The sequence below is a fragment of the Dasypus novemcinctus genome, chromosome 26 (assembly GCF_030445035.2).
Source record: "Dasypus novemcinctus isolate mDasNov1 chromosome 26, mDasNov1.1.hap2, whole genome shotgun sequence".
Lineage (NCBI taxonomy): Eukaryota > Metazoa > Chordata > Mammalia > Cingulata > Dasypodidae > Dasypus > Dasypus novemcinctus.
In genome coordinates, this window is record NC_080698.1 from 7,117,911 (window position 1) to 7,141,966 (window position 24,056).

At 50.8% G+C, this 24,056-nt stretch overlaps 1 protein-coding gene across 1 annotated transcript in view; it reads right to left on the bottom strand.

Moving 5' to 3' along the window:
* The window catches only part of LTF (lactotransferrin), a 39,370-nt gene that overhangs the window by 2,612 nt on the left and 12,702 nt on the right, over positions 1-24,056 (bottom strand). The window contains exons 3-15 of the mRNA XM_058288964.2: positions 23,443-23,551; positions 22,957-23,139; positions 22,493-22,640; positions 21,608-21,663; positions 16,605-16,783; positions 15,995-16,166; positions 15,393-15,547; positions 14,113-14,203; positions 9,853-9,900; positions 8,862-9,017; positions 6,766-6,907; positions 2,799-2,866; positions 895-1,079 (exon numbers count right to left, since the gene is read on the bottom strand). Coding sequence (XP_058144947.1) covers positions 895-1,079; positions 2,799-2,866; positions 6,766-6,907; positions 8,862-9,017; positions 9,853-9,900; positions 14,113-14,203; positions 15,393-15,547; positions 15,995-16,166; positions 16,605-16,783; positions 21,608-21,663; positions 22,493-22,640; positions 22,957-23,139; positions 23,443-23,551 — 1,692 coding nt within the window. The remainder of the gene's footprint in view (positions 1-894; positions 1,080-2,798; positions 2,867-6,765; positions 6,908-8,861; positions 9,018-9,852; positions 9,901-14,112; positions 14,204-15,392; positions 15,548-15,994; positions 16,167-16,604; positions 16,784-21,607; positions 21,664-22,492; positions 22,641-22,956; positions 23,140-23,442; positions 23,552-24,056) is intronic.

Consider the following 24,056-nt stretch of genomic DNA (forward strand, 5'->3'; position numbering starts at 1 on the left):
ACCTGGAGACTTGATGTTTTAATATGAAAGTAAAGATTCTAATCGAGGGAAGCGGACTTGGTTCAATGGATAGAGTGTCTGCCTACCACATGGGAGGTCCAGGGTTCAAACCCCAGGCCTCCTGGCCCATGGGGTGAGCTGACCCATGCACAGTGCTGATGTGCACAAGGAGTGCCATGCCACACAGGGATGTCCCCTGGGTAGGGGAACCCCACGGCAAGGAGTGCGCCCCGTAAGGAGAGCCGCCCCAGGTGAAAGAAAGTGCAGCCTGCCCAGGAGTGGCGCTGCACACATGGAGAGCTGACGCAGCAAGATGAAGCAACAAAAAGAGACACAAATTCCCGGTGCCACTGACAAGAATATAAGCTGACACAGAAGAACACACAGAGAGTGGACACAGAGAGCAGACAACTTGGGGTGGGGGAGGGGGGAGGAATAAATAATTAATTTTTTTAAAAATTTTTTAAAGATTCTAATCAAGAATCCAGACATTGAGATGATTTAACGAGTGGGGGCATTTTAAATCCCATTCCTCTAGCTAAACCTATAGGACGAGCTCGGGGGCTTGTGTTTAGGGACTCCATGTGCAGGCTGAGATGCTTCAGTGTCTGGCGCTGGGCTCGCTCAGCCCGGGCTCAGGAAGCAAAGCCAAGGGGGGAAGCCACGTCGCCTCCCTCATTTGCTGGGAGAACAAGAAGCAGCAGAGACACAAGCCCAGGGACCAGGCACAGACCACCCGGCCTCAAGCCTCTGCCGTCCCGGTTGAGCTGCTGGGCGGCCGCTGCACGGAGCAAGTCCTGCCACCACCAGCTTCCAGCAGGGCCACTGGAAAGGCAGGCTTAGATGTGCGGGTCCGCCGGCTCTGCGGTCTCCCCACCTGGCTGGAGGCCGTACCTGCTGGTCGAGCAGCAACTCTTCCACACGTTGGGCCTTATCTTGCCGAGACACCACAGCATGATTTGGGGCAACGGCCAGGTGGCAGCTTCTGGCCTCTGTCACTGGCTTCCGGGTGCCATCGAGGCATAGCAGCTCGAAGTCCTCCAGCTTCAAATCCTTAGCCCATGCTTCAGTGTTCTTTCCTGGGGAGGGAGGGAAGGTGGCACCAGTCAGCGGACGGCTGGGTCAAAGGGTGCTTTCTGGGTGGCCTGTCAGACAGCATGCATGGGGTCACAGCCCGTGAAGGGGAGAGGATGTGGCTTCACCCTGCACGAGCTCTACAGACTGCAAACATATCCAAAATGTAGTGGTATGTCCATTCAACAGAGCATTATTGGGGAACAGAAAGAGTGCCGCTACCTGGATGGACCCTGAAAACATCACGGCAGTGAAAGAAGCCAGCACAGAAGATTCCAGAATAGGCAAATCTATGGAGACAGAGAGTGGCTGGATAGTTGCCAGAGTCTGGGGGAATGGGGACAATAGCTAACAGATATGGGATTAGGGGGGTGGGGGTGGAATAACAGTGGTTTAGAATTGGACTGTGTTGGCAGTTGCAAAACTCTGTGAATGCAATGAAGATCATTGGATTGTATACTTTGAAAGGGTGAAATTACAGTACATGAATTGTACCTCGAAAGCTAAGACTTTTTAAAAAGGAAAAAAAAAAATGATGATGTATTTTCCAATGCATTCCAGAAAAAGAATACCTGGTCTGTATTCAAGAAGAAATTGTTTTCTCCTACCTTTCATATTCAAACCCTCTTAATGTAACCAGAGAAAGGATAGAAACTTCTCTGGGTTCATTACCTATATTTATTCAATTTCAATAAAACAGAGTTTTAAAATGCCTGAAGAACCTCCTGGAGGTCCCTTGTGGAAGCTGCACCAGGGCTCAAAGTCTTAGATTTAATGGTTCATAAATTCTAAATGTAACTGGGTGCATATCCAGGCAGGGGCAAATAGAGGGTCATTGTTCAGAGCCCTGCTTGTCTCTCTTGCTGCCCCCTCTCAATAGAAAAACACAAAAAAACACTTCATCCATTGAATTGGCTCCAAGCACTTGACATTGAGATGATACACAACTGGCCTTAATCCCTCCCCGAAGAGGTAGCGGGCAAGAGGAGGGGGAGTGGCCGTGGCTGTAGATACCCTCGAAGGAGGGAAGCAGAAAGCGGAGGCAGTTCTTTCTCAGGGAACAAAATGATCAGTCCTCTGCCCAGTATGGGGGGCAGGGGTGGGGCTGAGCGGGGGCTGAGAAGAGAAATGCAGATTGGAAAGTTGCAAGTGGCTGAGGAGTCGCGGTCCTTGTTTTTTCATCTGGAGATCAGAAGACAGAGTGGTGGCTCGATCATTGCCCCATGGATGATCTTCCATCTGCAGCCACCATCGGTTTTGTCCACTCCAGTCCCCAGGGCACTTTCAGACTGAGGGCTCACGTGTGGCTGCGCGAAGGCCCTTATTCCTTTCATACAAAGGGAAATTTATTAACACACGCTCAGTGTTCAAGTGGCACCCACACTCAGTTTCCTCCAGGTGCACGATCTGGCAAAGGCAGAGCGTGGTTTCCGTGGCTGACTAGACAAAGCAAGAGAGATATTTGCTACTGAAGATGGCTGGTGTGTCTGTGTGTAGAGAGAGACAGACAGACAGAGAGACACACGGAGAGAACCTGGTTTCAAAATCAATACAATACCTCTAGACATTCACAAGTTGCCTACTGAGGTAAAGAGTTGGAGGATTAACCTAAATAAAAATCAGGAAAAGATTATAATACCCTTCCCAGTTGTAAATCTTAGTAGCAGGATGCGCTGGGAGGCCCAAAACTTTCCTCTGAAGGCAAGGGGAAGGTCTGCACCTACCGTCCGTGTTCTGCAGGACCGTGCTGTCCTTGATAAACGCAACGTCCCCAGCCCTCTCGGCCAGACACCTGGGATGGTCCAGAAAACAGGCACATCGGCCAGAGACGCGTGTTAGAGTTTTCACAAATATCTAATATACATTCCAAAAATTTATAATTTAAATGTAATTTAACGTATTATTAAATAATTATTAAATGATAATTTCAATGTAAAATATAAAGACAAATATGTCTAGAGCAGATTGAACACACATGTGTACCTTCTTTCCTTCTAAAACCCCAATAAAATGACAGTTATAAACCTATAGTTTAAAAAGGGAAAGAATGGAGAGGTGATAAAAAATGGCAACATGTGAAAGATAGAGCGCAAATGGGTGATACTGACCAAGCAGAGCGAAGAAAACCGTGGCCTAAGTGGGAAACAGGAGAAGCCCAGGGGAAAGCGACTGGGCACTGCAGAGCCCCGGGAGGGTTCCGCGACTAGAGGGCCCGGGCAGCAGGACCGCGGCCGGGCACGGGAGGCGGGCGAAAGCCCGGGCAAGACGCGGTTCAGGCCCCTCAAGGCCCCTCATCGCCCCTCATGGCCCCTCATCGCCCCTCATCGCCCAGGCTGAAAATGAACCCATAACTGCAAAACCCCCCGAGGCTGCCCCCGGCCCTGGCAGAAGATGCAGATCTGTCTTCTGGGGCGGTTGAAGCTGGGGCACTTTGGACTAGAAAGCCAAGCGCAGCGAGGGCAGGGCCGCCACCCGGGCTCTAGGGCTTCGCTCTCCCACGTGCACAAACCACGAGCACCGCCAGGTGTTCCTGAAAAGAGCGTAGAAGACGGAGACCGAAACAGCTACCCGCGGAGGATGGGGACACAGGGCAAGGGGGAAGAAGGCTTTTTAAAAAAACTATAACTACTATTGCTAAAGAGACAAAAGACAGGGTTCATGAAACAGTAACAGGAAGCTCTAAAAATGGGCTGAATAGAAGAAAAGTGTTTGGAAGTAAAATATAATAGTAACCATAAAAATGACTAAAAATTACATAATGGTTAGAAGATTAAACTCAACAAATGTCCCAGAAACTAGATGATAAAGAGGAGCAGATAATTTTTTTACAAAAAGGTATAATAGAAAAATGCAATGATAATCCAGGAGATCCTATAAATTAAGAAAATTTGAAATAAAGTCAGAGAAAATAGAAGATTGGTAAATATTTCTTGGAACTTAGCTACTTGGGTTTGCAAACATAAAGAGCCCACAAAGTACTCAGTGCCATGAATTAAAAGACCAACATAAGAAATATCTCCGTGAAATTTCAGAACACTGGAGATAACTTTTAAAAAAGAAAGAAAGAAAAAGAAGCACAGAAAGTCTTCAAGAATGACAATATCCAAATGATCAGGAATCAAAAATGATATAAAAAAAACGGTATCAGATTTCTCAACAGCAACCCTAGAAATTAGAAGATGACAATGGAATAACACTTTTAAAATTCTTAAGTTGCTGTATTTTCCATTTTTGTCTTTTTTATACTACATTCTGAATAATTTTTTTCATGTATCTTCAATTCACTAATTCCTTTTTGAGCTATGTCCAATCTGTTAAACTGATCAATTGTATTGTCAATTTCAACTGATCTTTATTGTCCTTCCTAAAAGTTCTATTTATTCGTTTTTTAAAATACTAGCCTGTTCGTTTTCTGCTGGATTTTGCTTTTGGTAACATTTTTCTTGTGTGTTTGGTTAATATTATCATAATTAATTTTTTACTGTGAGCTGCTCACTGTCACAGGAAATTTCTTTCTGAGCAGTCTTTGAGGCCTAAACTGGAGGTGGTATCTTCCAGACACATCCCTAAAGGCACTGTTAGACTGAGATGGCTTTAAACAAAATTTAGGAGTTGAGAAGTTCTGGACCATCCTGGCAGGCACAAGTCTGAGCTGCAAGTCCATGCCAGAGCTGGCTCGTGACTACGACTTCTCAGAGATGGTGCCAATTTCCCCCCGTTTCCTGCAGCACCCGGGCACCTTGAAGGCCCTGGGGGTGGCCAGGGCCCCCTCTGGCTCCCTCGTGCCTGGAGGGTGAGTGCCGACCGGTGGGTCTGAACAGGCCAACGGCCCCAGGCCAAAGCCCTCCGGAGGCTTGATAATTCCCGGCTAGCCTGGCGGTTGTTTCAGCTCTTAAGAATGTGTATGTGTGTTTACTCCAGCATTTTTGTTTGTTTTGAGAGGAAGAGGTGGTCAAAATTACCAGATATGGAAGTCCTCTCAAAATTCCTAGGGAATTTGTTTCCCAAGTTAAACTTAGTTATACAGCTAAACTGTAAATCATTTCAAGGATAGAATAAAGTTATTTTCAGACAATACTCAAAAAATAACTTCTATACCCTTTTCTCAAGAATCACCTGGAAGATGTGTTTTGTTTCACCAAAACCAAGAAAGCTAAAGATGAGAGATCCAGGAAACAGGCGACCTAATATGAAGTTAGAGGAAAATCCCAGCGTGGCGGCTAGCGGCTGCGAGGGCACAGGCGGCGCAGAGAGCAGCCAACGCAGACCGCAGGAGGAGGGCGAAGGTCTTTAGGGACAACACGTCCAAGGAGATGAGGAAACTGAGATCTAGACTTCTTTAGGAGAGTTACCCTACTGGCAGAGAGTTTTGAGATGAATTAGAGATTTAAAGAAAAAAAAAACAGAAAATTAAGCAAATGAAAAAAAGCCAGCTATTTGCTCCGGAATTTTTAAAAAGTGTATACCACATACGTAACCAGAGAATAATATTTACATAATCATAAAAATGTACGCACTGACGATAACATCATCTTATTGGGTGCTAAAGGAGGTGAGCTTTGTGGTTGTGGGGTGGGAAAGACACAGGGGGCAGGACAAGAAGGCTAAATCTTTTTCTTCCATATTAAGAAGTCAGCAGATAATAATCGAAAGTTAAAAACCAATAACCAGCAGTATCAGGATATTAGTTAGGAATATAGAGGTAGGTTGGATTTCTAGTTCCAGCTTTCAATTTCCTGATTTAGACTCTGGGCCTAATTTGAGCAAAGGGCAGCTTTTTTTTTTTTTCCTAGCATAAATAGAGGTACAGAAGTTTGGTGTCTCCAGTGAGATAATATTTTGCTGTAAGGCGTGGGGCAAAAAGAGATACAGGAGCCTTTGGATTCTTATCAGGACATGTCTGGTCCATTTGTCGAATGGAATCACAACTTTTCCATTTGCAAATCCTTAGTCCTTTAAAACTACTTTCGTACCTTCACCAAACATTTTGGTCGTGTGTTTTTCTTCTGAATCACTCAGAGTACAGCAAACGCCGTTTTAATATTATCCCAAAACTGGGGAGAGGGCTACTGAATTTACATGAAAAAGTCCAAGGTCCCCACAGTGTGTGGCCGCTGTGGTGGTCAGATCCACGACGCTGCGCTAGCTTATTAGCGCCCTCTAGTGGTGAACAGCTTCCTGACGCAGGGAGGAAGGGACGGGGAGCCCCTCTCTGTGCCTTCCAGATCCCTACATAGGATGAGAGGGAGCAAGCCCTGCTGGGGGGCTGTGCGGTGTGGATCGTGGGTGGTTCCTGTCAACAACTAAGTGGCCACATTGGTGAATTCTGAAACCTTTTTTGGGGGGGAAAGGGGGGGAAGGTATTTTCCAAGGCTGAAATCAAAGAGAAAAGTGAAAGTGTAAGACAGGCTGGTGGCTCTGGGAAAGACAGTGCTCTGCGGCCAAACTGCGGGACGCAGAAACCGCACACTGCCCACGGGACCTGAGGATGAGGACGCGGCGGCCACGGAAGCCGCAGTGGCTCGGGACAGCGGTGAAGACGGCAGCGGGCTGGGGTCTGCACTCTCCCCCGTGAGGCCTCGGCAGGCTCCGGGCCCGCCCGCCCCCGGCCCCCCCCCCCTCGGCCCCCTGACAGCACAGCAGGGTCGGGGCTCGAGGCACTCTCCGGTGGAGACGGGTCGCAGCTCTCACCTGAAAGCTCCGGTGTAGCCAAAGTATCTCTCCTTGCTATTGGCCGCGCACTTGTTCCTGCCGTCCTCATCCCCGATGCACAGCGCACACAGGTTGGACCCCGGCTTGGACCCGGGGGCGCAGCTCTGGCTAAAGAATTCTCCTGCGCAGAAGGAAGGTGGGAAGTCAGCTCTTCCGACCCGGGCCGACAGGACCGGCCTTTTCCCGGCAGGTGCCGCCGCTCGGTTTCCAGGAGACCTTGAACATACTCGTTGTCGCGCCAACCCAGGACCCGCCAGCGGTCAGCCATGGCGCAGGCTGGGGGTGGGGACGGCCAGAGGGTCCTGCTACCCAGCCGGGGGGCTCAGCTGAGGACCTGGACGGGCATCCACGGCACAGCCTGATTTTCAGCTAAGCACCCGGCCCCGCAGAATCAAGACTGCCCTTAGCAGCCATGTGCGGCTAGGACGGTCGAGTGGGCAGTACCAGCCGGTGACATACAGGTGCTGGGTGCCAGCTTCTTGGAAGCATCTTTAAAAGACAGGCTGCACATGCCTTTTGCCCCTGGTTCTCCTCCTTCCACCTGCACACGGACACAGAAGCGGGCTCTGGGCTCTGGTGAGATGGCGATGTGGGCCACGAGGTGGCCTTGAGAACAGAAGCCACATTCAGCCAAGCAGCGGGATGGAAGAAGCCCGGGTCCCTGGCACCACAGTGCTGTCAAACCACTCTGGGCTGCCCACCTCGACTCCACTCGCACGAGAGAAAAATCAACGTGGGTCTTGTTTAAGCCTCTACGGTTGGGGTTTTGTGTTCCCTGCAGCTGAAGCTCAGCTGAACAACTGCCAGGAGAGAGGGAATAAAGGGGCCTGGAAGTCCTGCCCCGAGCAAGGGCCACCACGCGTGACACCCCACAGGCCCTGCCCAGGAAGAGCGGCCCCTGCCAGGCCTGCAAAGTGCTCAGCACGCGGTGGGGTCCCCATTCGGGGAGACGCTGCCCAAGGGGTGAGCCACGTCACAGCGAGAACACGCCACGCACCTCCACGCCATGCCACGCACCTCCACGCCACAGCACGTCACAGCGAGAACGCGCCGCGCGCTTCCACGCCATGCCACGGCACAGGGAGAATGTGCCACACGCCTCCAGATCGCGCCGCACTCCGCCATGCCACGCACCTCCACACCACACCACGGCACAGCGAGAACGCGCCACACGCCTCCACGCCATTCCACGCACCTCCACACCACACCACGTCACAGCGAGAACGCGCCACGTGCCTCCACGCCATGCCACAGCACAGGGAGAATGCGCCACGCGCCTCCAGATCGTGCCGCGCCTCCACGCCATGCCACGCACCTCCACACCACACCACGGCACAGCGAGAACGTGCCGCGTGCCTCCACGCAGCCCCCCGCGCCTCCACGCCGCCCCCCGCGCCTCCACACCGTGCCACACGCCTCCACCCCGCCAGGCGGCAGCGGGAGGGCCAGCCTGTGCTGCCCAAGGTGGACGCGGGGTTTGGCGGGAGGGGAGGAGGCCCACGCAGGCTGAGCTGGAAGCCTGCGGCCTTACCGGCTCCTTTGCAGTGTCCGGCAGCAGCCAGCTCGGCTTAGAAGCAGCAGCTGCCCTTTGCGGGACAGGCAGGCACCTTTTCCCAAGTTTGGAATCCAAGGTCTAAGAGGAAATTAGACCCGAAGCTCCGTACCTGCACCCATTCTCAGGGTGCGGAGAAACGGGCTACTTCAGATTTTTATCTTGGGGAGGGGTCAGCAGGGCATGGGAAGTGGCAAGGGGGGGTACCTGGGACAGAGGCTGCCCCAGGGAGGGAAGCCTACACCGAAAGAGACCTCAAGTCCCTACCCCGCCTCGGCCGTCCCTGTGGTTCTACAGCTGCAAACCTGCCCGAGCCGAAGGCCCGCTGCCCCCTCCCGAAGGCCCCCTATCCTGGTCCGAAGTCCCCCTGCCCCAGCTGAAGGCCCGCTGCCCCCGCCCAAAGGCCTGCTGCCTCCAGCCGAAGGCCCACTGCCCCCAGTCAAAGGCCCCCTGCCCAGGCCCAAAGGCCCACTGCCCCAGCCGAAGGCCCGCTGCCCCGGCCAGCTGCCTCGGGGCTCCTCACCGAACTTGCAGGAGCGAGTCTGGTTGTAGATCAGGCCGGTGGGGATGTTCCAGCCCGCTGTCCGGTCCACGGCAGTGTGGCAGGACTTCTTGCCCCTCAGAGAGTTCCAGGTGATGTCGGCGTCCGATCTCCTGACGACGGCCACAGCGAAGTACCCTGGAGAAAGACGGCAGAGGGCGAGCCTCTGAGGCGGTCGCTCACCCAGCCGCATCAGGTCCGGAAGCAGGGACCTGGCCGCTGGCAGGTGGGCCGGCAGAGCGGGAGCTGCTGCCTCCGGTCGCGGTGAGACTGACCTTGGCTTTGAAATAAATAGTGAGAACGGCCGGTCCCTTAAGAGGCTATCCTGGGACACTGCGTAAAGTGCCCGGGTTATAAACCAGCAGCTCCCTTCAGGACGAGGGCCACCGAAGCAGCTAGCGCTGAACAGCAAGGGTGACCCCGAGTGCACGTGCCGGGGGCAAGAACTAAGCCGCCGCCAGACTGACTGCTGTGCGGGGGCAGGGAGTGTCCCCAGGGACCATCGGGGCTGAGTCGGGACCAGCCCTGCTCGGCGAGAGGGTCCAGGGAGTCGTCACCTTGCTGCTGATAAACAGGTGGTCAGGGAGGTGCACAGAGCACTGGATGTGGTGGGAGACCCCCCGGGCAGGGCCTGGATCAGCCCCAGGACTGTCTGCAGGCTGTGAGTGAGGTCCTGGGCACTTACGGGGACTTTCTAGCCACTCTCCCCCCTTCCATACACAATGGGGATGAAAACTCTCCTCCTTCCTCGTGGCCAGGATAAAATGAGAGACTGTGAAAATCCTCTGCCCCCTGTGAAGGCTGAAATAAACGATGTTTATATTTATTCCTCTACAGACAGTTTGCGTCCTCAAATGTACACATGGCCTCAGTGGTGGGATGGCTCGCTGCGGGTTTTTAGTTCCCACCCCCGCTTCCTCTAGCAACAAGAACACATTACCCTTGACCCTGAACAACACTGATCCCAACTCACCTTCAACCGGTCTATTTACACAATCAGAGCTACCACTTCCTTGGGATTCTGAAGGAATAAAGACAAGAAAATGTCATGAAACACTCAGATTTATTGAGAAGTCATAAACTTTGAAATATCAATAAGGCAAAATCAAATCTTGAAGCAAGTCTGTCCCAGCAGTTTCACGCAATAAAAACACAGATATGTATTCACCAAAGACACGGACACGCCTCAGAACAGCCTCCATGGTGGTTTGGAGCCATATCCCCCAGGAAAGCACGTTCTTCCACTTAATCCATTCCTGCGGGTGTGAAGCCACTTAAGGAGGACTTTAGATGAGGCTACATCAGTTAAGGAATGGCCCAGCTGAATCAGGCTGGGTCTTAATCCTGTTACAGGAGTCCTTTATAAGAACGAAAATTCAGAGAGAGAAAAAGTCATGGGAAGCAAGAAGCTGAAGGTCAGTGGACCCCAGAAGAGACAGGAGAGCCCAGGAAAGCCACCATGTGCATTGCCGTGTGACAGAGGAGCCCGGCCAAAGGTCCCCAGCAGCCAGCCCAAGAAGACCAGTCTTTGAGAAGAAAGCACCGCCTTGATGACACCTTGATTTGTACGTCTAGCCTCAAAATCATGAGCCAATAAATTCCCATTGTTTGAGCCAACACAATACATAATATTTGTTTGGCAGACGACAGAACTAAACAGCCCCCAAGTGGAAATTACCCAGATGCCATTCAACAGTAGAATGGATAAAGGATTGTGGTAGAATCACCCAATAGACCACTATACAAAAATGAGAGTGAATCTTTCACAACTACACACTCATATGGATAGCTCTCACAAACATAGCACTGAGCAAAAGAAACCAGATATAAAAAGGGGGAGGTGCTAGAGCTAATAAATGATTTCAGTAGAGTGTCAGGATGCAGGATCAATATGCAAAAATCAGTGGAGTTCCTATACACTAATAATGCACAATCTGAGGAGGAAGTCAGGGAAAAAATTCCATTTACAATAGCAACTAAACGAATCAAATATTTAGGAATAAACTTAACCAAGGATGCAAAGCACTTGTATTCAGAAAACTATGATTCATGGCTAAAAGAAATCAAAAAAGACCTAAATAATTGGAAGAACATTTCATGCTCATGGATTGGAAGACTAAATATCATTAAGATGTCGATTCTACCCGAACTGATATACAGATTCAATGCAATCCCAATAAAAATTCCACCACCATTCTTTAAGCAAATGGAAAACACAATTATCAAATTTATCTGGAAGAGTAAGAGGCCCCAAATAGCCAGAAACATCTTAAAAAGAAAAAGTGAAGTTGGAGGATTCTCATTTCCAGACTTTAAATCATTTTACCTAGCTACAGTGGTAAAAAGAGCATGTTACTGGCATAAAGATGGACACATAGACCAATGGAACCGAACTGATGGTCCAGAAACAGACCCTCACATCTACGGCCAAGTGATTTTTGACAAGCCTGTCAAGCCCTCCCAGTTGGGGCAGAACAGTTTATTCAACAAATGGTGTTGGGAGAACTGGATATCCACAGCCAAAAGAAAGAAAGACCCCTACCTTACACCTTACACAAAAATTAACTCAAAATGGATCAAAGACCTAAATATAAAAGGAAGTACATAAAGCTCCTAGAAGAAAATGTTGGAAACATCTTCAAGACCTGGTGGTAGGTGGTGGATTCTTAAACCTTATACCAAAGGCATGAGCAATGAAAGAAAATTTGGATAAATGGGACCTCCTCACTCTTTAACATGTCTGTGATTCAAAGGACTTCATCAAGAAGGTGAAAAGGCAGCCCAGTCAATGGGAGAAACTATTTGGAAACCACGTATCTGATAAGGGTTTGATTTACATTCTATATAAAGAGATCATACAACTCAACAATAAAAGAGCAAGCAGCTGGGAAACTGACTAGGCCCAGTGGTTAGGGCGTCCGTCTACCACATGGGAGGTCCACCGTTCAAACCCCGGGCCTCCTCTTCCCATGTGGAGCTGGCCCACGCACAGTGCTGATGCACACAAGGAGTGCCGTGCCACACAAGGGTGTCCCCTGCATGCATAGGGGGGCCCCACACACAAAGAGTGCGCCCCTTAAGGAGAGCCGCCCAGCGGGAAAGAAAGTGCAGCCTGCCTAAGAATGGCGCCACCCACATGGAGAGCTGACACAGCAAGATGATACAACAAAAAGAAACACAGATTCCCGGGGTGCTGACAACAACAGAAGCAGACAAAGAAACTGGACGCAGCAAATAGACACAGAGAACAGACAACTGGGGTGGGGGGGAGGGGAGAGAAATAAATAAATAAATAAATCTTTAAAAAAAAAAAAGAGCAAGCAATCCAATTAAAAAATGGGCAAAAGATTTAAATAGATGTTTCTCCAAAGAGGAAATAGAAATGGCCAAAAAACGCTCCATATCACTAGCTATTAGAGAAATGCAAATTAAAACAACAATGAGATATCATCTAACACCACATAGAATGGCCACTATTAAAAAAACAGACAACAATAAGTGCTGGAGAGAATGTGGAAAAATAGGAACACTCCTTCACAGTTGGTGGGAGTGTAAAATAGTGCAGCCTCTGTGGAAGAGAGTTTGGCGGTTCTTCAGGAAGCTAAATATAGAACTGCCATATATCCAGCAATTCCTCTACCAGGAATATATCCAGAAGAATTAGAAACTATGACACAAAAAGATATCTGCACACCAATGTTCATAGCGGTGTTGTTCACAATTGCCAAAAGATGAGAACAAATCAAGTGTCCATCCACCGATGAGTGGATAAAACAAAATGTGGTATATACGTATGATGGAATACTATGCTGCAATAAGAAGAAATGAAATTGGGACACATGTGATAACATAGATGAGTCCTGAAGACATTATACTAAGTGAAGTAAGCCAGGCACAAAAGGACAAACATTGCATGGTCTCATTAATATGAACTAAATACAAATAATAAATATATGGAATTAAAACCTAGACTATAGGTTATTAGTAGATAAGAGGAGGGCTGAGAAGAATATGGATGCTTAATCTATGTAGAAGTTTTCATTAACTAGACTGTAAAAGTGTGGAGATGGATCGCATTGATAGTAACACATTATAGTGAGGAGCAACTGGTTTATAAATGGGATTGTGACTGGAAAAGGTAGTCTGGGAAAGTAAATTTCAATAGAAAGAAAACTGAAGAATAATCTAGGGACTGAATAACAGTGAACCCAGAGGCAGTCGAGAATTGTAGTTAAGGGTACAAATGCAAGAGAGTCCTTCTGTGAGCTAGAGCAGATACACATCACTATTGCAGGATGATGGGAATATGGAGAAGCATGGGAAAACTACAACTGGTGTGACCCATAGACTGTAGACTGTGGTTAACAGCAATGCTATAATATTCCTGCATCAACGCCAAAGCTGCATTGTGTTGATAATGGAGGTGTATGGAAAAAGTGTGACAAATGTAGGCGATGGGCCATGATTGATGGCAATAGTCTGATGATATTGTCTTATAACCTGTAACAAAGGTTCCATGAAGGTGTGGAGTTGTATGGGAAATCTACACACCTGTATGATTATTTTGCAAGTTCATAATATCTATAACAAAAATATATTTTTAAAAAATAGGATGGGTTGGGAGAAAAATACACCAAATGTAAGATAAGGACTATAGTTGGTAGTAATATGTTGATGATGCTCTTGCATAGTTTCTAGCAAATGTTTCACACCAATGCAAAGAGTTGGTGGAGGGGTGATACATGAGACCCCTGTGTGATGTTATGTACACTTATTTTGTAAGTCCACAATCTTTACTATACACTTACGGTTTATGCGTGTTCATGTATGAATGACATACTTCAATTTTTAAAAGTTTAAGGAAAAAAAGGGGGGGGAGAGAGCATGATGAGATGTCACAAGAGAGCTTCCAAAACCGTTTGTTTCTTGATCTGGGTGCTGGTTGTGTGGGTTGTAGTTTGTGATTTGCACAGTTGTATGCACTTTCCCTATGTATAACATACTTCACTAAAATCTTTTTTAAAATAAGGAGGAAGAGGAAACCTCTCTGTGCTGTGCATTCTCGGTGTGATAGGTTCACAGCAGCACATTCCCTTCCGTTTGTTCCCTCTTGCGATTCTCCCGTTTGACTGCCTCTGTCCATCGTAAGTCTCCACTGGGAGGCACTAAGCAGCATTGCTCCCCCCATAGCCCCGTGGCCCAGAGGGGGTAACCAGAAGCGCCCTTCACTTACGCTGGCTCTCTGCCAGGACAGGCACCAGACCACACTTGCCCGAGATGTAGACAAATCCTCCATCCACGCTCATGGCATCGGCTTCTCCTTTCTGCAAAGATAAAGCAAACCACCAGCGCCACTGGAGGCTGGCTCCTGTCCCACCCGTCCCTACAGCTCTTTGAGAGCATGGCTTTATGCCATGAGTCCTGATGCAGCAGTAGAAAGAGACAGGGATTTTCAGACTGGGCCCCCGAAGACAGCACCACCTGCACCATCAACTCCCAGCTCCCCACACACTTTTCATGCTGTCGATTCAATTGGAAAGATCTCATGTTGCACTAGCCCTCTGTGCTCTGAATTAAACTTTTTCTCAATGCCTGTCATGCTTGGAGCATTCTCGGAACCATCCTCACTGAAGGAGAAGACGGGAACACTGGCCCCTTCTGGTCTCACCTCCCTGGCAACGCACTCGCGGTGCTACACAGCAGTTGGTCACTAGATGAACTGGAATAATTACATTTGCTTGCCATGAGAATGAACAAGCTACATTGCAATTTGGGGACATGGACTCACTGGGCTTGCACAGCTCCTCTTTGACTCTGTAGCGATTTTGTTTTACAAGTATATTGAAAATAATTGGAGAGGTGGGCAAAGATTTCCATTCAAGGATGCTCATCATGGGGTTGTTAAAGCAGAATAAAAGGGACCAAGAGGAACAGGGTCCCAATTAAACTGGGGCACGCCAACGTGGAAGATACCATGAAATCGTTTGTTACAGTTCCCAAAGGACAGGCATGCACGTGGAGACTGCCCCTGACCCGTGGTGAGTGAAAAAGGACTCACGCCGCACTGGTAGGATCCAGTACCGGCGAGCGCATTCTCAGCCGTACAGAGAAACGTGGGTGGGAAATAATCAAGCTCTACCCACACCCCTCTCTGCGGCAGCCTCTACTTGGTGGTTTTTCTTTCTTTTACGTTACCTTTCTATATTTCCCAAATTACCTACAATAATCGAGCTGCTCTCAGAACCGGGGGTGGGGGATGGAAACCCCCCCTAAGCAGTTTTGCAAAGCCTAAGAGTGCGCCTGGGTGCACAACCGGCCTTGGCCCCAGCAGACCCTCTCGGGGGCAGTTTCTGCCCAGCGCCCCCAGCAGTGGCCTCTGATCCCTGACTCCACTTGTAAGCGAATGCCCTTGACCTCAGGTCCTCTAAGGAGCTGCCCCGGCCCTGCAGAGCAGGCGCCCTCCCCTCTGCCCCGCGCCCCGCGCCCCACGCCCCGCGCCCCGCAGCCGCGCACCACCACCAGGGCGATGCAGTCCTCCGTGGTCGGGGCCGAGGCGCAGGTCACCCTCCGGCCGCTGGCGCTGCTCCACCGCTCGCACTTGCGCAGCTCCTCGGGGCCCACGGCGCACCACACCACCTGCCGGAGCCGGGCGGCCACCTCGGCCTCCGCTGCGGGCAGAGCCGGAGCCGGTGGGCAGGGGCCGGGGAGCCACCCTCCCGCCGCCCGGCCCCGAGCCACCCGGAGGGCCCCTTCCTGCCCAGAGGCTCCCGCAGGGCGGGCGGCTGCTCCTCCCACGGATGCCACCCCACTCGCCCCTCTCCTCCTCCGCGCCCTGGCCCCCCCGGCCTCCTCCCCAGGCGGGCAGGACGCCCTCTGTTTCTCGTTTCCAGCGCCTCGGAGAACGTCTCTGGCTTCAGATCCCCCCGTCCATCCTTGGGGTGGTGGCCCTTGCCTAACGCTGTGTCTCATGGGAGGAGCCACATCCAGCACCTGGCCGCCCTCGGGCACGTGTCTCCAGGCTCACCTGGACCCCACGGCCCAGCCCCTGCCCCAGAGCCGCCCCCCGGGGTACCCCAGGCAAGGCGGGCACAGCCGGCTGCCCGGCCCGCACTCACTTTCTCTCAGGTTCTGGAAGACAGCGGAGTAGCTGGCGCCCAGGTACATCCGCGCATCGATCTTGGAAGGGATCCTCAAAAACCCGATGGCGTTGTCCTTGAAGAGCAGGTTCTTCCCCTTAGGGGAGCCGAAGATCTGGAACGCTCCCGAGCTCTTTTTTCCAAACTTTTCCTGGTTCAGGGAAAAGAGGTTTCTATATAGCATCAGTGGTAAATAGGAAGGAAACAAAAGACGAGTTGGAAAAAGACATCGGGAACTTTGGGACAATCCTAACCGACAGCGGCAGCCAGAGGGACATCCTTCCGGAGAGGGGCTCGTGCTCTCCCTGTGACATGAGCTCAATGACTACTCCCTGGGGTCCCAACACCACCTGGTCCTGAAGATCTTGCATCTCCCTCCCCTGCCTCTGCTCCAGCCCACGAGGGACTGTCAGTCGGCAACCCTACACAGGGGCTTTCAGGGGCCCCGTGTCCCTAGCCCAGCCTGGCCAGCAGTCCAGCACGCCCAGGGACTCTTCGGGAGGGCCCGAGAGTGGTAGGAAGTGAGGGAAGGAAGCAGGGACCTCCACTCCCAAATCCAAGCAGGTGGAGAGGGCGGTGGGTGGGACACCTGCGCCCGGCGGAGAAGGTTCCAAATCAAGTCCTCCTTGCCGTCCACACTTCTGGCCACGACGGCATGAGACGGCACCCGAGCCAGGTGGCAGGCCTTGAATGCATCCACCGGCAGCCGGGAGTTGTTCCGGCAGAGCAGCTGGTAGAGTTTGGTGTCGTCCTTGTTAGGCAGGCTCTCTGGAGGGGCGAGGGGAGGAGATGAGCCAAGCAGGAGCTGTGACCACGCGCTGGAAGTCCCCGCCCCCAGAGGCTCTTGCGCAGGAGGGCATACCTTACGCAGCTGGCCAAACCGAGGGCCAGAAGGGGCGTGGGCTGCTCCAGAACCTCAGAGAGGTAAAGACGGTGCCCGGAGAGCCTCAGGGGCCACCCTGGGTGCCCCTGCCCGGACCACACCTGCTGCCCTAGCCCTTGAGCCAGCCACTGCCCAGCAAGCCAAGGAGGCCAGGCAGCCCCCGTCTGATGCCCTGGCAACCAGACTGTGGGGAGGAGAGGGAGGAGAGGAGGGCCACGTCCTGGAGACCAGCCCGGGGCACGCCAGGGGATGCCACCTTATGCACATGTCTGGAAAGAATTAAAACGGCAAAACGTTTAAGGCAGGAGATGAAATTTGGTCATTTTCCAGCACTGAGTATATCAAAATAGGGGGCAAGAATGTTTTTCATGAGTGAGTTCAGCCAAATTTTCAAGAAGCTGATCATCAAATATAAATTGCTTCAGAATATCTAAAGGGACAGAAACCTGCCCAAATCATTTCATAAGAGTAGTAAAGAAATACAGGGGAAAAGATTTATTGGGCTATTTACTTATGAAGATAAATACAAAAGTCCTGAACAACATATCAAATACCTCAGTCTAATGGAGTATTTAAAAGCTAATGGATCAGATTTAAGGTTTATCTGTTCATTCTGTTTCCAAAAGAATGGTTGAATATCAAAAGAGCTAGAGTTACCCCCACATGAACAGGGTAAAGGAGGGAAAAAATAAGGTTATCTTACACTTAGTAGGTGCAGAGAAGGCAACCTATATGTTCAACATCTATTTGGTTGGGTTTTTTTTTTTTATTTCAGAAAACTAGTGATAGCAGAGAACTTGATAAAGTTATCAGACTTGAATGGCATTTATCACAATCTCTGCAACAAAAGCATACTAAAAGAAGAAAATTTAGACATCTTCACTACAAGATCAGGAACAAGGCAAGGATGTCAGCTGTTGCCACTATTGCCCAACACACTGCTAAAACCCTGAATTACACAATTAAAGAGAATTAAATAATGGGGGGGAAAAGACAAGCTTGTTTTTTAAAATGATAGAATCACCTACATAGAAAAACCAACCAGACCAACAGAAAACTAATGAAAACTACAAGGGCTCAGCAGAGTAACAAGTTCCAAAGTCAGTCTATGACACCATGTTATCCTCAGGAACAATAAGCAAAAGAAAATAATGTAGACTGTAAGATACTACCTTTATATTAAAAAGATAGAAGAATAAGTGTGATTAAATGGGAAGATTTAGCAGTATCACAGATTAGACAACTTGACATCCTAAATACATCAGTTTTTCATGGAGAAATTTAAACTCAATGCAATTTCAACAAAAATTACAGGATATATTTTAGAAATACAAAAAAAATATTCTAAAACATAAATAAAGAATAAAAGTCTCCATGAAAGAATAAAGGTCAACATTTAGAAAGAACACTTGAAAATGAGTTTTCAGATCTCTCTCTCTACCAGATCTGAAGACCCACTACGAGCCACAGCTCTAAAAACAGAAAAATGCAAATACACTGTTATGGGTTGAACCGTGCCCCCTCTTCACCCCCAGTACCTCAAAACGTGACCTTGCCGGGATATAGGGCTGCTGTGGGTGGAACTAGTTAAGAGTGCTCCCGCTGGGGCAGGGCAGGCCCCTAATCCAACGTGCTTCTTGTCCTCACCAGAAGAGAAGACCAGAGAGAAGACCGTGGGACGAGACCGGCAGCAGCTGAAGCGCCGCCCCCGCAAGCCAAGCAGTGCCCAGGACTGCGCGTCCACCAGGAGCCAGGTGGGGGCGGGGCCTCTCCCGCAGGCCTCAGGGGGAGCCCAGGACGGTCAGCCTTGACCCTGGACTGCTCCTCCAGCACCACAAGACACTAAACCTCTACTCAAATCTGCCTGGTTTGTGCCTCTCTGTCCCAGCAGCCCTGGAGAACGAAAATGTCCACTAATGAAAACAGCTCAAGTCCAATCCACAGGTATATGGAAACTTGGTGTAGAAATGGCTCCACCTATCATTAGGTGTAGCAGTTTGATATAATTGATGAATTCCAAGAAGAAATACTGGATTATGTTCGTAATCTGATCTGTACCTGGGCAGAACTGAGTTATGATTAGGGCATTGCGTCCCCACCCCTTGGTGGGTGGCGACTCACAGGTAAAAGGCCTGGCGAAGGGCAGAGTTGGGGATTTCCGATGTTAGAGTTTGATGCTGAAGACCTGGGAAGTCAGCACCCAGAGGAAAGAGAAGCCAGCCCCAGGAAGGAAGGAACCTTGAACCAGAGAAGGGCAAGCCTCAGGAACGTAGGAACCAGGAAGCCTGAACCCTCGCAGACATCAGCAGCCATCTCCCTCCAACACATGGAAATAGACTTTGGTGAGGGAAGGAACTTGTGCTTTATGGCGTGGTAACTGTAAGCTCCTACCCCAAATAAATACCCTTTATAAAGACCAACCAGTTTCTGGTATTTTGTATCAGCACCCCTTTGGCTGACTAATACACTGAGCAAAAGGTGAAATTTTTAATTTGTTGTTATTTTAAGGAAAACCACCTCACTTTAAAGGAAAAGCAGGTTGGTTCCATCCCTAACATCCCAGGTAGAGTACATATGGACGAGTGGGGGAGGGAGTGGCTCTTTAGATCCTGCTGTAGAAAATCTTTACGACTGTGAGGTGAAGAAGGACATCTTTAAAAGATCAAAAAAGGCACAAGCCAAAAGGGGAAACCAGATCTGACCCTATCGATAATAAGGACTCCTGTTTGACAAATGATGCTGTTGGCAGATTTTCAACTTAGTACAGATCTTTCTAAAGTGTAAAACTGACAATAATTTAAAATCTAGATAGAAGGAGTTCCTATCATTGAATCAAAATCATGAGGACACAGGGCATGAAACGCAATAGAAAAATAATCAAAGTTTAGAACATATAAAAAGGAAACTCAAATTACTAGCAAAACTATTGAGATAATCAAACTCAATGGACATTAGAGAAATGCAAATTAAGCCAGCAATGAGCTACCTATGATTTTATAGCCATCATGTGGACAAAAAATTATTATGGGGAAGCAGACTTGGCCCAATGAATAGGAGTCCGTTTACCACATGGGAGGTCCACGGTTCAAACCCCGGGCCTCCTTGACCCGTGTGGAGCTGGCCCACGCACAGTGCTGATGCGCGCAAGGAGTGCCGTGCCACGCAGGGGTGTCCCCCGCGTAGGGGAGCCCCACGCGCAAGGAGTGCGCCCCGTAAGGAGAGCCGCCCAGTGCAAAAGAAAGTGCAGCCTGCCCAGGAATGGTGCTGCACACATGGAGAGCTGACACAGCAAGATGACGCAACAAAAGGAGACACAGATTCCGGGTGCTGCTGTTAAGGATAGAAGTGGTCACAGAAGAACACACAGCGAATGGACACAGAGAGCAGACAACTGGGGGGGAGAGAGGGGAGAGAAATAAATAAATCTTTTTTCAAAAATGATTATTTAAAAAAAAAACACCCAAATTCAAGTTGTGGGGAAACGAGAATGTTTACAGAGTATGGTGTTTCTGTAACGAGGCACTACCGCTTTGGAAAGCAATCTGGTGGACCTGGGTGGAACAGAGGGTTTGTTTCTGGTGGTCCTGGCTGGAATGGGGGGTCTGTCTAATGGTCTTGGGGGGAACATGGGGCTCATTCTCTGGTGGTCCTGGGTAGAAGGTGGGGTCTGTTTCTGGTGGCCCTGGGTGGAATGGGGGACATCTGTGTCTGGTTGTCTTGGGGGGAACATGGGGGTCTGTTTCTGGTGGTCCTGGGTGGAAGGTGTTCAGTTGCGTGCACCCAGCAATTGTGCTTCAGCATGTGGCCCCCAGAAGATCCTACTGCACGATGTAAGAGGACACACCTTATCATCACAGAGCTCTTTGTGGTAGGGGGAAGAGGATGACAACCTGGCAGCCACCACTAGGGTGGTAGATCCGTAACGCTGGTGGCTGCCTCCAGGGTACAACTACTAGAACCACTGGACTAGATGTACAGACAACAAAGCGGATAAATCTCTACAAGAAAATGCTCACTGGAGAAACTTAGGAGCAGCATAGTTTCTAATGCTCAGTAAAACTTTGGCGAACTTAAAACCTAGAAACACAGAACAGCACTACCCATTTTGCAAGACAACATGACTCTCAAAGGACACATGTCAACTCCTTCCTGGAAGTTTCTCATTAAACAAAGTGAGACTTTTCCTGAATCTCTTATGTTCTGTGACAATTGAAGAGACAATTTTTATATTATACTATGGGAAGTAAATATATTAGGACATGAATGAGTGCTTGAAGAGACGATACCCGATTGTCCAGTGTCCATCTCTGCCATCTTTTGATTAAGGGGAATTCCATTTGCATCGCTCCACTTTCCATTATCTTTAGTGCCAAAAATTCTCCATGTTCAAGAATACAAGCTTTGTTAAATAATCTATTTCCTGATGGGAACGAGTGTTGTTGGGGGGGAAGAGGGGGGGTGGGGAGGTGGGGTTGAATGGGACCTCACATATATATTTTTAATGTAATATTATTACAAAGTCAATAAAAAAAAATAAAAAAATAAAAAAAATAAATAAATAAATAATAATCTATTTCCATTCTGAATTTATGTGGATCTCTTTACAAGCCCTCGTTCTACCCAGGAACTGAGGCGTATAATTAGCTCAACACTCAGCAATACCATAAAATAAAAGGGGGCAGCCATCGTGACTCTTCTCCAGCTCTTACCAAACACCGTACTGTCCCTGACAAAAGCCACCTCTCCAGCTCCATCTTGCAGACACCTGTGAAGCGAGAAAGCACCGGCAGGATCAACACAGGGTGCCCCCTCCTCAGCTTCCCCCTCAGGGCCCACCAAGAGCAGGGGCCCTCTTGACCACCTCCTGCGGCTGATGGCGGCTTTGGGGCACCCCAACCGGGAGGGCAGCAGGGGCCCACCTCCAGGTGGGTTCTGAGGGGCCGGACTCAGGCGCTGGGCAGAAGTCCACCTCCCGCTTGAAGGGCAAAGAAGCGGGAAAAAAAAAAAAAGCCTGGGAGGGTGAAGGAGGGTGAAGTCTTGGTCCCCTGGCCCTGAGCTCTGGTTTTCGGACCCGAGGCTCTTTCTCCCAGGACTGAAGGTGCAAATGCGCTCTGGTCGGTGAAGAGGCGGGAGGCCCCTGTGCAAAACGCTCCACCCCAAGGGGCAGAACGGGGAGAGAGGGAGCAGCTGTGCTCACCTCCGCGTGGGGCGGGGACGAGCGGAGGCGGTGGCTCAGGAAGAACTCACTGTCCCCTGGCCCTGGGGAGAGCCTGGGGGCACAGGACGACAACAGCCAGGACTCTCTGGCTGTCCCGCTTGGCCGTGAGCCCAGGACTGGCGCCTCGTGACAAAATGCCTTCAGACCCTCTGTGGGGCCCAGGGCAGCACAGGGGCCACAGGCAGAGGGCCGGCTTGCCAGGCTGGTGCAGGGGTGGGGCCCCGGGTGGGGGAGGCTGGACGGCACCCTCCCTGGACAGAGTCAACTTCTCTACCCACACCGCGACGAGGCAAGCGAGCCTCCTCTGCAGGCCGCGCGCTGCCGCCCAGGCCGCGTGGCCCTGGACGTCCCTGGGGGAGTGGGCATTCCCACTCACTTGAAGGCACCAGCGTAGCCAAAGTACGGTTCTTGAGAGGAGAAGGCGCATTTATTCATTCCTGTCCCCGTACACAGCTGACACAGGCTGGGGAACTGGTTTCCATCTGCGCCGGGGACGCAGCTGCTGGAGAAGTAGTTGGCCACGGCTGTGGAACACAGAGAAACGGACCCCAGAGTGCGGGCCAGCCCCGGCCATGGCCAGGGCAGCTTCCGGCCAGGCCCGTGCCCCTGCCCTGCCCCCCGGCCCTGCAGGATGGCCCGGGTAGCGGCGCTGGGAGCTGCCAGAAGACCCCACAGCACCTCCCGAGGCCCACTGGCGCCGTGGGCCCTGCCAGGACACGTGGAAAGCCGGCTAAGCCCCCTTGGATTCCCCACAGCTTTACCAGACACTGAGTCACTGTGAGTCCCCAGAGCAGGCTGGGTGTGCGCCCGAGGTCCCCCACCAGCCCCCAGCCCCCCTACCTTTCTCAAGGGACTCCGGCGGCCCTGTCCATTCCAAGAACGGACGGAGTGTCCCCACAGGGACGATCCAGCCTGCGGACCTGCCAAGGCCCGTGTGGCAGGACTTGTGGCCTTGGAGTTGGTTCAGCTGGAAGTGGCTGCCCTGCTTCGCCACGGCCACGGCGTAGTAGTGGGTCTGTGGCTCTGCAGAGGGCGGAAGGGGATCGAAGGCTCTCAGCTTGCGCCAGAGGAAGGCAGGCGGCCCAGCCCGCCCTGGCCCCCGGCAGGAGGGGACCCGGCTTCTGCAGTTGCTCTGGCGCAGGTGGGCCCAGGGCCTGCTCTGCCGGCCAGGGAGCGAGCACGCATCCTGCGCCAGCGTCGGGCGTGACCACGGGCGTCCGTCCCCAGGAGCCCAGCGGGCCCGTCCTCGGCACGTGCGGTGCTGGCCGCGACCACGCCTTCACAGCCCATGCCCTCGGACCCCGGGGGCCGCCGGAGAGGACTCACCCGCCTCGGACCCGTACACCTCGGCCACCACGGGCCGCAGGTTGTAGGGGGGACGGCCGGCCTCAAACACCAGACCGCTGTCCAGGGTCACGGCGTCCGCCTTTTTTGACTGAAAAGACAAGAGGGCAGACGTGTTTCAGGAGGAAACCTGCCCAAACCCAGGTGGGGGGACGCCCAGGGCTCCAGGGCCAGCAGAGCTCCTGACAGGTCATCTTGTCCACCCCCCAGCTTTTGGTCACCTCGACTCACGCCCGGCCACCGGTGGCCCAAGCCTTGTGGGCAGCACACACGGGCTCAGCTGCCTTCACCCCTGAGGTTCGCACTGCCCCTGGTTTTCACAGGCCACCCACCTGTATCACTCCCCTGCCCGTACCTTTCACAGTCATTTATGTTTAAAGTGGTTTTTTCCTAGATGTTTTCCCCCTATTTTTGCTCTATGTTTCTTTTTTTAAAAAAATTATGTTCAATAGAAAATATAGCTATTAAGGTACCTTAAAATTATAATAAATCATCTTCATCCCATTTGGTGTATTACTTTCCACATGCTCACACTCTTTCTTATGTTTGCAATACAGTATGCATACTATTCTTTGCACTGGTTTATTCACCTAAAG